The sequence below is a fragment of the Pseudonaja textilis genome, chromosome 2, assembly GCF_049901715.1.
Source record: "Pseudonaja textilis isolate UNSWEBS1 chromosome 2, rPseTex1.2, whole genome shotgun sequence".
NCBI classification, from domain to species: Eukaryota; Metazoa; Chordata; class Lepidosauria; order Squamata; family Elapidae; genus Pseudonaja; species Pseudonaja textilis.
Window position 1 is genome coordinate 135,386,289 of NC_141991.1, and position 16,120 is coordinate 135,402,408.

Here is a 16,120-nt window from a genome sequence, read left to right on the forward strand (position 1 = left end):
GAATGGTGGGAATGCTGGATTAGCGTTCATTTTGAAGATGCAGGGTTCGTCTTCTTCAGTCGTATTTTGAAATTCGCGCTCTTAGAAGAGCGTAGGCGGTGACTGTCTCTCTAGGCTACGGAGGCTCTTTGAATTTCGCGCTCTTTGTGAGCGCCGGCGGCTGCGGCTACAGCGCCCGTGGCTTCGCTTTCAGCTCAAAAGCTACGGAGGCTTTTTTAAATTTCGCGCTCTTTGTGAGCATTGGCGGCTGCTGCTTCAGCGCCCGTGGCTTCGCTCTTCAGTGACCACAGCTCTTTTGAAAAACACGTCTGGCTAGCCTTCGATCACATCCCATCCTCGTCGCCAGTGTTGTAGAGCGATGGAAGGAAGAGGCAAGAGCCAGAGTGAACAACGAACAGGCTTTATTACAGGGAATAAAGGGTTGCCGCATCTGCCTTCTAACTAGCAGGTTAGCTGGCGACAACGGGCTGGCTCTGCTCGACAGCTGGCTTTTATAGCCGACTGTCAAACGGAGCCAGCCAATGGGAGCGGCTGGTGCTCCCGCTCAAACAGCGGACCTGGTTGGGGACTCCAACCAGTTCCAAAGACATAACATTATATGTGAGAGGAAGTGAGATATGCGAGAGAAAGAGGCTGAAGACAGCTTCTCCCTAATAGTGTATTGTAGATGTAGATAGTAGAGGCAAGATTCTGTCTATAGATCTGAAATAATAAAGAACTCAGCTTTTTTGTCAAGTTTTTTATTTTATATTCTTTATACATATCAATATGTGAATGGTGTGATACCTTGGTATCATACATTTTGATACAAATAAACATATTATTAGTCCCAATTATTACATTTCATTTTCATTATTTCCTATTATTTACACATATCTTATACTTCCGCCCTTCATTTTCTAAATCTATCTCTTGATCTTTCATATATCTTGATATATTAATATATATGTATTATTGTTCCCCTCTTATTTCTATCTCTCTTTTAATTTTAGTTTCCCCCATACCATTGTAATATTCAAAGATGTTTCTTTTTAATCATATTTTCCTTATTTATTTCCATCTATTTGTATTAAAATCTCATCCTTCTTTCTTTTATTAACCAATATCTCAATGTATACATGTAGTACCAATCACAATCTTTTAAACATTTAAAATACATCTATTCATGTTCTTACCAATCATCCAATCCATGTTTCTACTGTTAATACACATATTTACATTAAAATATGTTCTTTCATTATCTAATCATCCATTGTTTAATTTTATCATTTTGCTCCTAATCATATTTTATGCATATTTAATGTCATCATTCAATCTCTAATTTTCCAATTAATATTTAATTCTTATTCATAATTCCCATATTTCATTCTTCATATCTATTTATCTTAAAATATTATGCTAATGTCTACATACAAGATAGTTATCCATCCTAAATAAATATAATATTTATACCCCTATGTTTATTAAAATGTATTCATGGAAAATCTTTACTCTCTTTTTTTTTTATTCACCATCTTTTGTCCGCATCAGAACTTTTATTCTTTCTTTTTTACTTGCCTCTCATATTCTTCTTGTAAATCTTTTACTTCATCTAATTCTAGCTCTATATTCTGATTCTGCAATCTAACTTTCCCTCCCTTCTCTATTCTTTCCCACTGCCTAATTTTTAAAGCTATCTGTTCTAGCCCCATCCCTTTCCCCCAGATATCTTCCTGTTTGTCCCATTCCCTTTTTAAAACCTTTAAAATATTTCCCCCCTGTTTCAATTCCTTAATCAATATTAATTTTAGTAGCATCTCCTCCTTGTTGCTGGACTTCCCCAGTATGTGCCATGTACTGTTCCAATAAAAATAAAAATAAAAGTGCTTTGAGATGGTGGAGTTACTAGAAGGAATGGATTTTCTCTGGAACACTGACATTTGTCTTCTTTTTGTTGTTTTCTCAGTTCTGCTTTCCCCTCAATTCCTTCTGACAGCTACTTTCTTTGCTCATTGTCATGGTCTTTGCTCCTTGTCCCTGGTATAATATTGTCCAGTTTTTGGTCTATACGATCAAGTATTTTCACCATCGCCTAATTTTGTTTCTGTAAAAGATCCTTAATGCTTTGAAACATCAGCTCCATTCCATTTAAAACTCCGCTCCTTTCCACCTTGCGTTGTGATTTATTTAATTTAATAATTCTCCTTTTTTGGCCAGTTGTCCAGGATTCGTTGATTCAAAACAAAGCTTACCAGATCACAATTTTTAATATATCATCACTAGTCGGTCAAATCAATTTTAAATACACCAGGGTGCTTTCCACACCTCTTCAAGTGACTTTTGTACATTCAATAACATTCAAGGGGCTTTTAACTGAAATTCTTGTTTGTTATTCAAATTTCCAGTGGTCTTAGAGTAGATGCATGTAATCCAATGAGTATTTTCAGTCCTTCAGATGGTTATTTCCAGACTTCCATAGTTGCCCTCTCATAGTTGTGCTCTTTACTTCAGCCTGTTTCAACTTCTCTGCTATGTTGCTGGCAAGTCCAATTTTAATTATTTTAAATTATAAATCCAATAAGTAGGTAGTATTTATAAAAAAGATTTTAGGTGCATGATTCCAGCATTTTAAAAATGCCTTCTTGATACCATGTCTTTTTACTTTGAGAGTTCAATTTTCTATAAAAAATTTTTTTTAAAAAATTATTTTCTTAATTTTTTTGGTATTTTTCCAAGGTGCCTGTTTGCTGCTTTGATAAATAGTTCTGGATATATATATTCCCCTTAAATTCCTTGGAGTCAGATTTCAACAAAAAGTATTACCTCACTCAGTTCACACGCCATTCACTATCTCTTCACTACTGCATTGTGTTAGGTGCTCAGACTGCCCCCCGGCTTCATGGCAGCCATTTTGCTACTTCGTCTTCAGAATTTCTGAGTAAGGGAGGAGAGATACAGCTCTCCTCAACCTGCACAGCAACCACCTTTACTCCACCACCCCTCCGGGGTGGCTATGGCTCCTTACAGAGCCCTCTGACTGGGAGAGCTCAGAGTGGGACCACGGAGCTCATTGTCCTTGCTTCCGATAGAGCAGGAAGTACAGCCAGAAGACTTCTTGGACCCATTCTAAAAGAATGGCACATTTATAAACTTAACATTGCATTTGAGAGAAATCAGATAAGATGTTTCCCAATTAACAAATACAGTTTCCTATCATTCTTTTATTTAAGTTAGCATTTAACTCCAAGTGCCTTTTCATTTTTTTATATACAGATAGTCCTCAAAGTATGACCATAATTGAAACCAAAATTGCCATTGCTAAGCAAAATAGTTGTTAAGTGAGTTGTCCCCAATTATATGGTCTTTCTTGCCAGAATTTAGTGAATCTCAGCTATTTTTAGTAGCAGTGTTGTTAAGTGAATCTGTCTTCCCCATTGACTTTGCTTGTCAGAGAGTCACAAAAGGGAATCTAATGTCCCCAGTACACTGCAACCAACAAATACATGCCAGTCAGGGGTGGGATTCTGCCAGTTTGGGCCAGTTCAGGTGAACCAGATGTTAATTTTACATCCAGTTTGGTGGACAAGTAGTTTCAAAGACCAGCTGGCCCTGCCCACCCCACCTCCCCAAGGAGTCCCCACGAGGCCTGTCTGGCTCACAGGAAAGTGTAGGGCAGCCTCCTGGGAGCAAAAACGGGGTCTGGGGGGGGGGGGTCCAGTGCTGCTCCCTCACACCTTGTTTTTGCTCCCAGGAGACTCCAAGGAGGCTTGGTAGGCCCCATTTTGGGCTGTGGAAAGGGAACTTCATGAAGAGAGTAATGTCATAAAAAACAGGAAAAGCCAAAGGGAAACATCAGGTCAGCCAGAAAACAAACTGACATAGGAAAAGGAATCAAATAAAAAGTATTAAAGAATCCCTATAGACAAAAGCCTAAGTAATTTAGAAAACTAGACAAATAGGAAAAGAAAACAAAAGATAATTTAGAAAATCCTTACAAACACAGGACATACCAAATAAGCAAAACAAACAGACAAAAGACAAAAAATATAAATTACAAAAGGGACAGACAGGAGATTGCCACAGAACAAATATGAAAAACTATCTTAAAGATAAAAGAGATTACGGAAAACCAATAATACAATCTGGCCACCCTGCGGAGTTCGCCTTCCGCACCCCGTAGAGTTTGCCCTCCTGTGGGAATAAAGAAAACTCAAACAGGATTTGAAACATTAGGCACAAATACAAACACTCACATAAAATCAACTTACAAAGGGAGAAAAGGATATAAAAAAACAGGGACTTACCATAAGAAGCTAGCTAGCCCAGGAATACAGACTTCTCACTGTTCTCTGCCTTCCTGAAAAATAAAAAGATCCAGCTTTCAAGCAGTTGTCCATATCCTTGCACCAGAGCTCTCCCAGTGGGAAAAACTTTTTTAAAAATGGTAGATGAAATAAACTAAAAAGATACATGGAGAGAAAGGAATGCTAAAACTAAACAATACACCTTCTATTCAAATGGACACCTATCATGGTCCAGAATAGATATGATATGGATGTCAACAGAATTAATAACTAATATTCAAGAAATAAATATTGAAACAAGTACTTGGGCAGATCACAATCCAATGACAATTAAATGGAAAGGACAAAAAAGAAGATCTAGATGGACGTTAAATAATACTATTTTAAAGGAAAAAGACTTCACACAGTGGATGGAGAAAGAATTGGCTTTTTTCTTTAAAGAAAACAAAAAAGAAGATACATCAATTCAGAATGTATGGGATACAATGAAGGCATATGTTAGAGGCTTGATAATAGACTATACAAGGAAAAGGAATACTGTGAAAGACTAGCCTCTAAGGCCTTAGAGGATGAGCATAAAAGACTTGAAAAAGAGCTACAGAAAATGCCACAGAAAAAGGACATCAAGCTAAAAATGGATATAATTAAACATAAAATGGGTCAAATAGAAAAAGAAGAATTAGCACAGAAAATTAGAGGTGCTAAACAGTGAAGCTAAACTTTGAAGACACAAGCAAACCAGGTAGATGGTTAGCATACAAATTGAGAAAGGAGAAAGAATCAAGGAAACTATTCCAATTAATAGATGATCAAGGCCAAGTTTGCCATGGTAGTAAAGAGAAGAAGGAAATCATTTGAGACTTCTATGGGAAATTAGATACGCAAGAGAATATTGATGAGGAAAGAGTTAAATAGTACTTACAGAATGCTAATTTACCTCAGATACCTAAAGAGACTGAAACAATGTTAGAAAGCAATATAACGATGATGGAGTTAACTGAAGCACTCAAGAAGCAAAATAATGGAAAGGCACCAGGCCCAGATGGTCTTCGGGCAGAATTTTATAAAACATTACAAGAATTGTTGAATCTTCCATTGCTAGAAGTTATGAATGAAGTTATGTTAATGAAGAAGATACCTAAATCATAGTCAGAAGCTTATATTACACTTATTCCAAAGGAGGAGGCCAACCCATTACAAATTAAGAACTATAGACCCATTTCCCTACTAAACGCAGATTATAAAATCTTTGCTTCAATATTGGCAGAAAGACTTACAAAATATTTAAATAATTTTATCCATCCTGATCAAAATGGATTTCTGCCAAAAGAGACAAATTAAAGACAATATGAGAGTAATCTTGGACACCTTGGAATACTACAAGGCACATCCTGAAAAACAAATGGCTCTGATATTTCTAGATGCACAGAAGGCATTTGATAATGTGAATTGGCGATTCATGTTATTACTGTTGGAACAGATGGGTTTTGCTAGAAAATTTATTCAAGCAATAGAAGCTATATACTATAAACAAACAGCAAAGGTAATGATAGAGGGAGAACTGACAGACTGTATCAATATAAGAAAAGGAACAAGACAAGGGTGCCCACTATCACCTTTGTTGTTTGTGTTAACTTTGGAAGTGCTAAACAGAAATATTAGAGATGAAAAGAATATAAAAGGAATGAAAATCAAAAAGGAAGAATTTAAGTTGCAAGCATTTGCAGATGATCTGGTTTTTATTTTAGAAGACCCTTTAGAAACAGCATCAAAATTGATAGAAAAGATAGAGACATATGGAAAGGTGGCTGGTTTGAAAATAAATAAAGATAAGACAAAGATCTTGACAAAGAATATGCTATTAAGACAAAAGGAAGAACTGGCAGACCTATTGAAAATTCAGGTCACAAATAAGATCAAGTACTTGGGGATATATTTGACAGCAAGCTGTAGTACATTAAAAGAGAATAATTATATCAAACTTAAACAGCAGATAGCGCTAGATCTGGCAAAATGGGAAAATTTACAACTGTCACTAATAGGGAGAATTTCAACAATCAAGATGAATGTATTACCCAGAATTTTATATTTGTTTCAAACAATTCCAATTAGGCTTGGAAAAGACTACTTTGAAGATCTAAATAAAATTGTGTTGAAATATATATGGCAAGGTAAGAAAGCGAGAATAAAATTGAAACTTTTGCAATATGCTAGAATTAGAGGAGGATTTGGTTTGCCTAATTGGGAGTTGTACTATCAAGCTACAAATCTGATGTGAGTTAAGAAATGGATAACACTAAGAAATACTAGATTGTTGACATTAGAAGGACATGATCTGTTGTTGGGGTGGCATGCTTTTCTATGGTATAAAGGAACTAAAACACAGGGGTATTTTAGAAGACATTATATACGGGAGTCTCTGTGGTTAAACTGGGAGAAGATTAAAAGACAATGTTATTTGAAGATTCCAGTCTGGTTATTGACTATTGAAGCAGTTTCTTATCCTATAATATACAAAAAGGAACAAACAGTTAGATATGGTGAAATATTGAATGAAAAGGGTGAACTCAAATCTATACAAAAACTAGAGGAACAAGGTATAAAGATGAATTGGTTTTCATATGCGCAAATACATTCAAGGTATGATAAAAATTCTAGAATGGAAGGTTTCTATGATAAATTGACTGATTTAGATAAGATTTTGACAGATACTGATGAAAAGGTGATTAAAAAACTGTACAGATATTTATTAGAAATTAAATTAGAAGAAGAACAAGTTAAAGAAACTATGATTGCTTGGGGGAAGAATTTTGGATATGGGATCGATTTAGAGAAATGGCAAAAATTGTGGTCTCAAAATTATAAAATGACAATGTCAACAGCATATAAAATAAAATTGTATAAGATGTTTTACAGATGGCATTTCCCCCTGACAAGAATAGCAAGAATGTTCAAGAATAAATCTGAAAAATGTTGGAAATGTCATCAGACATCTGGCTCATATTACTATATGTGATGGACTTGTGCAGATGCTAAAAAATACTGGACTAAAATCCACATGTGGTTGGAAAAAATGACAAAAAAACATATAGACTTGAAACCAGAGATATTTTTATTGGGAATTTTACCTGAAATATACAGTAAAGACTTGAAATACCTGATTGTAAATGTATTAACAGTGGCTAGGATTGTATTTGCTAAAAACTGGAAAAATGAGAAAATACCATCACAGGAGGAAATCATTAAGAAAATATTGGAATGTGCTGAAATGAGTAAATTGACATTTGAAATTAGAGAACAAGAGGATCAACAATTTTATAAAATTTGGGATCTTTTCTATCAATAGTTAGACAATAAAATACAGTAATGAAATATGCAGACTTTTAGAAAATAATAAATATATAAAGATGTACTTCTTTCTTATTATATCTATCAAAATGATTTTAGGATAGATTTGGGATGATAATATGAACTGTTATAAAATAAACTAAGTAAATTATGATTATCTTGGAAAACATGAATGAATAAAAGTATAGTCAAATGATTGATTAATGATGATACTAAGGTATTTAATTTTTGATTGAAAATATGAGATTATATGCAATGTAATTGTAATTGAAGACTATGAAATAGAAGCACAAAACGATTTGTAAACCAACCGGCACACTATATGTACACATATGGAAGATAGCTTGAGGTTTTTATGTTTGTTTGTTTATGTTTGTTTTTAAAAACCAATAAAAAATTAAAAAAATAAAACAAAATATTTCAGAAGCCTGGAAGAATTGTTTGGGACTTGTTTTGTAACCCCACCCCCCCACCCCAAAAGGAAAGAGAATGTGAAGAGTGGAGAAACAAATGCTTGAAATTTGGAGTAGTAATTTAGAACAAAAAACTCTGTACAACGAGAAAATCTTTGTCTAATCCAAACAATGGGCTGACATCCTCCATTCACCCAATGTCAAATCATGTTTTTAAAGTGAAGCTGTTTCTAATTCTCTAGGAGAAGCTGAACACCTGGAGAAAATCACTGTCCACATCCAATAGAAGAGACACCTGGAGGTAATAATATATATTGTAATAGGTAATAATAAAAGCAGGAGAATATTTAGAGAGAATAAACAAATATTGTCCCTAACTGATGAATTATCAAGAATGATGAAAATAGTCAATTCTGTGTTTGCAGGGCTACATGATCTCTATTCTTGTCAGAGAGGATTAAGTCCTGGAGATTTACTAGGCCTTCCGGGCAAGGGAGTTTCTATCAAAGATCAAAGGAGAGAGGCAACTGGTTTTAAGTTTAGAACCAAATCACCTGGGCAATCTGATCAGTTCAAGTAGTAACTCAGCTACTGAGTTGAGAGGCAGCTGCTGGTTGTTCTCTTGGGTCTTAGGTTTTCAAAGTATGTCCAAGAATAGAACAGGGTATAGGGAGGGTTTACCAATGGCATAGTAGAAATGGGTCTTTCCCTAAAGCTAATGCCTCAAGATGTATAAAATCATATTGGTTTTCTCACCCATTGCCTTGGTGGCTATTTGGGTGGAAGGAGACCACTTCAGCCCAGCTTCGGGGAAAACCATGATTCTATTATATCACTGCCAACCCCTCCCTTCTCCATAGTCTGGATATTATCTGTAAATGTGCTAACACCAATGCATCAACATTATCTCATTCATGGGCTGAAATATGATAAACTGAGAAAAAAATATTGTCTAAATGTAGTATGGGGAAGCTTTTACATCAGGTATTGGAAGCAGTAAACATTGGAAACTGCAAGAGTGCTGGAATAGGAGACCATGTAAAATAACATTATACAACAGATTCTCGACAATGTCAATTCAGCCACAAGGACCAACCCACCCTCCCCCAGGAGATATACAAATGAACCAAGTCAACCAAAGTATCCATCACCCAAATGCATTCTAGGAATCTATCTATGACAGGCTTGGGCATCATTAAATTCCCTTTGTTTTGTTGGTAGATAACGAAGGCGAAGGTACTAGAACAGGTACACAATCGGCTGAATGATCTCTCGGACAAGACCTTGGAAGAAGCAGCTCATTCCAGACCCCAGCAATTGAGCCTGGTCCCAGTAAAGCACGTGGAAGAGGTTCCTTGCAATTGATTTTAGAACAAGGACGGGGAAAATTTATTGGCCTATAAATTCCAGTAGGTCCTGCTAATAAAGCCACTAACAGGTATGCTACGAGTTGTAGTTCCAGACAATCGAGAGCAGGGATGTCAAACTTGCAGCCCATGGGCCGGATGCATCATGTGCTGACCACGTCCATGCCTGGTTTAGCAAAGGGGAAAAAAGTTGTGATACATCACGTGATGATGCCAAGACAATGTGAGTTTGACACCCCTGATCTAGAGGGATAATGTCATGCCCCTGTCAGAATCTGATTCCAAGGGGGAGGTTGAGCAGTTGACAGGGAGTGGGAGTATGGCTCTGGTGGCTGTGAAAGAAACTGGGGAAGGGCAAAGTCTGGCTGGGCAGAGCAGGGGGGAGGTAGAGCAAGGCAGAGGGAATTCAGAGGAAGATCCAGGCCCATCCCTCTTCATCCTAGGGCATACAGGGAGGAATGGAGAAGGGAGCAACATGAGTTGCATGGTTTACAGGGGAGGAAAGGGCCCTGATTCTCTTCATTAGCTGCAGTTGGAAACACAATGTTTAAAAAGGGAAGCTGCACACAGCAATTTGTGGAAAGCAAATCGTCGTGATCTTTTATGGTCGAGGCTTATCTGAGTTCCTGGCATCTTCCCAACTGTGTGTGTTTTGTTCGTCTTTGAAGCCTGCAATTCCTTATCCTGCCCTGTCCAGGAGAGTTTTTTCTCCAGCTAAGGTAACTGGAATTGGGGGCAAAGTTGGAGGTATTAAAGGGACTTTTCTTACTTATGTGACTGTGTTGTCTTTGTGCCACGCCCTGGGTCATCACAGATAAATGGACAAACCTTGATTTTATCACATAAGATGCCACACAGAATGCATGGCAGTGCTTTTAATTAGCTAGCTCAGGAACCTCTCTCCATGTTTATTTAACTTAGCAGGGAGCAGATAGTTTTCAGCTAATTATATGACAATAATCACCAATAAAAGCAAATCTACCACTGAGAAGCCAACTCTCACTCCAAGGGCTTGGCTAAACAAACAAGTCTTAGTAAAGTTTCCAGAAGGTTGTAAAAAAAAAAGTGGACAAAAAACCGTAAAATGCTTTGAGAAAAAAACTAACAGCCTTTCTCAAAAAAAAAAAAAAAGTTGTCAAAAGGAAATATATTCTGCTCTTAAGAACAAACAGGCTACATTATACAAATACATGAAAAGTTATAATTAGGATTTCAATCATTCCTTTAGTACTTCTGCCTCTGCTTCTGGTTGCTAATGCATCTAAGTTATAAAAACAATTTTAAAACAAATAAAATGAGAAGAAGAAAAAGAAATCAGCTACCAGTTGCTAAATTTATATAGTGGCTATAGCAGAGGTGGTAGTCAGCAGGTTCTGACCAGTTCTGGAGAACCGGTAGTGGAAATTTTGAGTAGTTCGGAGAACTGGCAAATACCACCTCTGACTGGAGATTTTACACTATTCTTCCCCTGCCACGCCCACCAAGCCATGCCCACCAAGCCACACCCACAGAACTGGTACTAAAAAAAATTTGAATCCCACCACTGGGTTATAGTATAGAAAAAGATAAATGGGAAGGCTTCAAATACACAAGTGATAGCTGTTTCCAAAGAAGGTAATATGATGCATGAATTCTGTGAAGTTCTTGCTCTTATTTTGCTATTTCTGCCCCCTTGCTCAGCAGTGTAATTAAGATGCTAGGCTTGTTGGTGGGAAAGCTGGCAGTTCAGGCCTGAGATCTGATGTCACTTGATGGGGTGAGCTCCTATCCTAGCCCAGCTCCTGGCAAACTTGCAGTCCAAAAGCATGCAAATATGAGTAGAAAAATAAGTACCACTTCGGTGGGAAGGTAGCAGCCATCTGTGACATCATGTAGGCCACATGACCACAGAAATATGTTTGGACATTTGAGAGACTTATTAAATATTACCTGCATTGTAATCTTATCTTGCAGAGAAAAGGGTCTGAAGAAGAAGGTCTTTGTCCCTTTACGGTCCTTGTTTGAGTAAGTATGTCTGGTCATGATATGAACAAGACTTAGTCAGAGGGACAATGTACAAAGTAGTCAGATCGCTAAGGCTTCAGGTTCCAAAGGTGGCGTTGGACAAAATAATTGATATTCCACTATTGATGAAGAACAAGAGTTGGAAACAGCCCGATAAGGACTGAGCATTCTCCATAGCCACACAATGATGAGACTCTTTGGTGGGTGCCGGAAAAGGAATAGATACTGCAGATGGGAAACAAAAGGAAGTATTTTTGAAAGGATTAGGTTGATTAGGTGGCTAGCACAAAGTTATTACTAGCATATTAGAATAAGGCTGTTTGTCGTCTCAGCAGGAGTAAGTTAACTGCTTGGTCCAAGGGCTCAATTGCGGTCCTATGTTGAGGACTACCTGTATATCATAAGAGATGGAACATTTTCCCACCAGCCACTTGAATGTTATTTCTTTTGTACAAGTGAAACTACAAGTTTTTGCACAGAAGACCAGATGAAAATCTTTGGGACCCAAATCTTGTCCAATGATCTCCAGCTGCCCATCTCTCCCAACATCTATTACTTACTTGCTGGCAACTTGTCTCTCTTTTACAGCACGTTACTGGAGGTGGAACATTTCCGCACAATCCATCACATATTTGTGGCCGTGCTCTGTATCTTTGTCCTCAAACAAATCATTGTGGATTCCATCGAGGAAGGACGGTATGATTCAGAAGAGGGGGCAGGGTGGAAGGTCTTCCCACTGATGTATACTAATTCTGGGGATATGATGCTATTTGTTTTGTGTTAAGGGACACAGTAACAATCCTAAGAGCATATTTACCTAATCTTTGAACTTAGATTCCAACCATGTTTTAACCGATTTGGGCACCTGCCAAGGTCTTGGGCCCCTGACCTTGCTGCATCTCCTCCCACTTGTCACTGTTCATCTACTAGGTAAAAGGGGAATGCAATTTATTCTTCTTCTTGTTTTTGGGCTCCTGTTGAGCAGTAACACTTGGGACCCTCCTATGCCCACCTAGAGATTAAGCCTAAGTGAGGAATGCCTCCCTTGGTGCCACCTTTGTTAGGCATCAAACACTCTTCTCTATGCTAGCAGCCTACTAATGCAGTTCACTTCTTCTACCCTCCTTCTGAATGAATCTTGTTATCTTTTGGACATGTATTCATGGCTGAACGTATGTGTTGTGTCTCATAGTATGCACCTGCCATTTGTTGACATGGTTTGTATTTGTACTGTATTCCATTCCACCTGAACAGTGGTCAAAACCTATAAATAAATTGATTAATTGACCAATTGACTTCAAAGAAAATCAGGCTAAATTTACTATTAACACAGGAACGGAAAAATATAAAAAAAAGAAACAGTAAAAGAAGGACACTAATCCTTTCAGAGCGGGTGGGATATGCAAAAATCCAAACAACCATGTGATGTTGGCAGAGAGGTATACAAATATTTCTCTGTGCCACCTATGTCTCAGATGGATTTTTGCAATCCAGATCCAGTAGCCATAAGAAAGGAAAATATAAGGATCCAGTCAGGGTCGGTCACCATGACCAGAGGTTTAGTCTTCCGAGTTTTCGGACTCGTGCTGGAGCCCATCTTCAGGGAACTTCTCTCTCAACAGAACGTGAGAGTGACACCACCCTAAGAGAATTTATAGCAGCAGTAGACTCTATAGTCAACAGATCTGAGATACAAGAGCCAGAAAAACATGCCATCGGGCAAAAAGTATTGGCAGTGCTGATCACACACAAACCAAACAATATGCTTAGTCCAATGGAGTGACACACCTTGAAAGACCTGAAAAACAAACAAACAAACATTCTGGTTAGAGAGAAGTTCCCTGAGGAGGGGTTCCTACACAATTGTGAAACTTGGAAGATTAAATCTCTTGTCCTGGCGATTGACCCTGATTGAATCCTCCAACATTATTCTGGGATACGTATATTTGCCTTCATTCATGGGAAAACATGAAGCCAGTTTTGAGCCAGTCTCCATCTACTTATGAAAAATCTGCTTCTGCTATTATTGCAGCCTTTTGCCCATTCTGCTCATTGTAGTGTTTATCTGTTTTTAATGTTGTATGCTACCGTGAGCTATTTTTTAATTGAGCAAGTTTACAAATTAAATAATTCCTCAAAAAAAAAGAAGGAGAAAGAAATGTCCAAGATAGTCAAATCCTGGAAATCATCTGCAATTCTGTTGAAGCTGAAGCATTGTTAGAAATGAATTGTTATGCAGCAAGAATTATGAAACAAAACAAGATTAGGGAACAAAATGAGGGGGACCGTTCACAATTTTTTCAGTTGGAGGTGGATTTTTCATCATTCTAACTCTGTTTTGTCGATTTTGAAGAATTCACAGAACCTTCACGGGTTCTTCTCAAAATAGCAGAACCCATCCCCTTCACTTTTCAACAGTTATGCCACTGAATATTGGGGATGCCCCAGAGAAAGTGCTTATTTAATTTGAAACATGCTTATCTTTTGGGCAGCATCCTTAGAGCTCTTTTTCTTCTTTGTCTTTCACAGTCTTGTTTTGGATTTCGAGGTCTTTATCGCTGGCTTTCGACATCTGCCCACAGCACTCTTTGCCTGGCTCTGCATGTTCCTCTACACCTTATCTGTGCCCTACCAGGCCCTGCAAATATGGTCAGGCTGCTTGAAGATGACCAGGTTCCCCAATCTCTGGACGGTCACCTTGGTGGTGGTGCTGCTACTCTGCCACGCTGCAGTGCTGGGCTTCTTCCCCGTCTATATTATTGTCTATTGTAATTTGGGAATTGCCTCCCGTACAATTATCCTCTTTGAGCAGGTATGGCACTGGGGCAGCACAAAGAAAGTGGGTACAGGGGAAAGGAGTTCTTAAACAGAAATGGGGGTTGATAATGTTGAACTTTGAAGTGAGGTTGCATTTGTGAAGGAATTCTGGTTGTCCCAGGACATTTCAGCGTGGAAAGTATAGATAGCAGCAAGTGCTAGGAAGGCCCCCTGTAGCATAAAAGTATACTTCTATACACAGGAAGTTTGACTTAACTAATGATTTGCCATTGTACAGAGGAGACATGCCAACCTCACTCCAGGTTTAAGGGCAGCTTTCTCCTTTCTGGTGTTCTCTGAATGGTCTGGACAAACCCCAGATAGAGTCTTTAAGGGTAGGCCAGGTTGAAGACATATACTTCATTATACATTGCCCTGAACAAGATATACAGTACACTTTTAAAAATCTTAGCAGCCATTGTCATGTATATGTCATGCATAAATGCTTACAGTGGCACTTGCCATGGCCTCAAATATACTTTCTTCTTGCAAGCTGGAAGATAAACAGATTTCATCCAAGCAAGAAGTTGAGCAGAAAGATCAGCAGGCAGTATAGCTGACAGTTAGCCAAGTGAGTGTGCAGGGGTCATTTCTGTCTGAGAAGTCTAGACAGACAATGTCTGGAGCACCATGGGATCCACCATGGGGAGCATTAGAGACATCTTAGATCACCCCATGCTGCTTAACTAATGGGTGTAATTCCTTTCTTTGAAGGATGGTACCAAAGGCCAGATAGGTAGCATAGCAGAATACTAAAGTCCTCTGCAAGAATATCTACAACATGACTCAACCTCACACAGTTTCCTTGCTCATTTCCCTCTCTGGCATAGATCCGGTTCCTGATGAAAAGCTATTCATTTCTGAGAGAATCGATGCCTCCTCTTCTCCATGCCAGAGACCATTTCATTTTCCAGCCATTAGCTAACGATATCTGTTGTGAACTCGTGGATATCTTAACAAATCTTTTCTTATCTTTCGTTATGCAGTGCGATGCTCCACTATCTACAACCCCAAAATTATTGTTGTTCACAGGTTCATTGCTATACATGGCTAACTCTAAGCATTTTTCATCCTTTTGATGCCTTTTTGCATTCTGGCTGGCATTGTGGCGTTTATCTTTCTTGCAGAATCTAGCCAAATGTCCTTTTCCTCCACAATTAAAACATTTTCTAATTGTGTAGGCTGTCGAAGATAATTTCTCTTCTTGTGGTTGTTCCCTTCTCAGTTGATCCCTTTCAAGCCTTCTCCTGGCTTCTTCAATTAATCTGCCAGTAATGTCAATTAATGTGAGGTTATCTTTTGGCAGTACTTCCAGTGAAGTTACATAGTTGTCATAGCTCTCATCTAACGAAGACAAAATTATATAAACCTGATGTAGTTCAGTGAAGATAAGCTCTTTTTCATGCAGTTCCTGAAAAATCCTCTTCATAGTGTTTATATGAGTCAACATATCTCCATTCTTTTGAAGATGTGTTCTGAACAGCTTCCGTGTAAGATTTATATGTGCTCCTACACTGTCTCGAACATAAATCTTCCTTAAATTCTCCCAACACTTAGCAGCTGTTTCTTCTCCACGAATATGGACAAGTGCTGGTCACAGAGTGTCAATCCTATTATACAGAGAGCTTGCTCATTCTTCAGTTTATATTCTTGTATTTTCTGGGCATCATCTTCATCATCCAGATCCCAAGCATCTACCTCTGGTGGGTTTTGAATTATACTCCACAAACCTTCTTTACGTAGAAGTAGGCTGCATTTCATAGACCATGAAACATAGTTTGTTCCATCCAGTTTGGATATTAGAGACAAACTTGGTAAATTGACTTGTGCCATCTTTCTCTGGATATTAAACTATAATTAATAAAACACAGCTGTCTGTTTACAGTAT

At 38.0% G+C, this 16,120-nt stretch overlaps 1 protein-coding gene and 1 long non-coding RNA gene across 2 annotated transcripts in view; both read left to right on the top strand.

The window, feature by feature from the left end:
• The window catches only part of LOC148127104 (uncharacterized), a 68,602-nt gene extending 59,106 nt beyond the window's left edge, over positions 1–9,496 (top strand). Inside the window, exons 2-3 of the long non-coding RNA XR_015741931.1 lie at positions 8,287–8,345; positions 9,266–9,496. This is a non-coding gene — a long non-coding RNA (uncharacterized LOC148127104). The remainder of the gene's footprint in view (positions 1–8,286; positions 8,346–9,265) is intronic.
• Positions 9,497–10,270: 774 nt separating this feature from the next.
• On the top strand, positions 10,271–15,311 carry LOC113452083 (sterol O-acyltransferase 2-like). The gene is made up of 6 exons (XM_087927685.1): positions 10,271–10,280; positions 10,971–11,025; positions 11,365–11,415; positions 12,004–12,111; positions 13,945–14,227; positions 15,063–15,311. The coding sequence occupies exons 1-6, from the start codon at positions 10,271–10,273 to the stop codon at positions 15,309–15,311; spliced, it is 756 nt and encodes a 251-aa protein (XP_087783811.1).
• Positions 15,312–16,120: the final 809 nt, after the last annotated feature.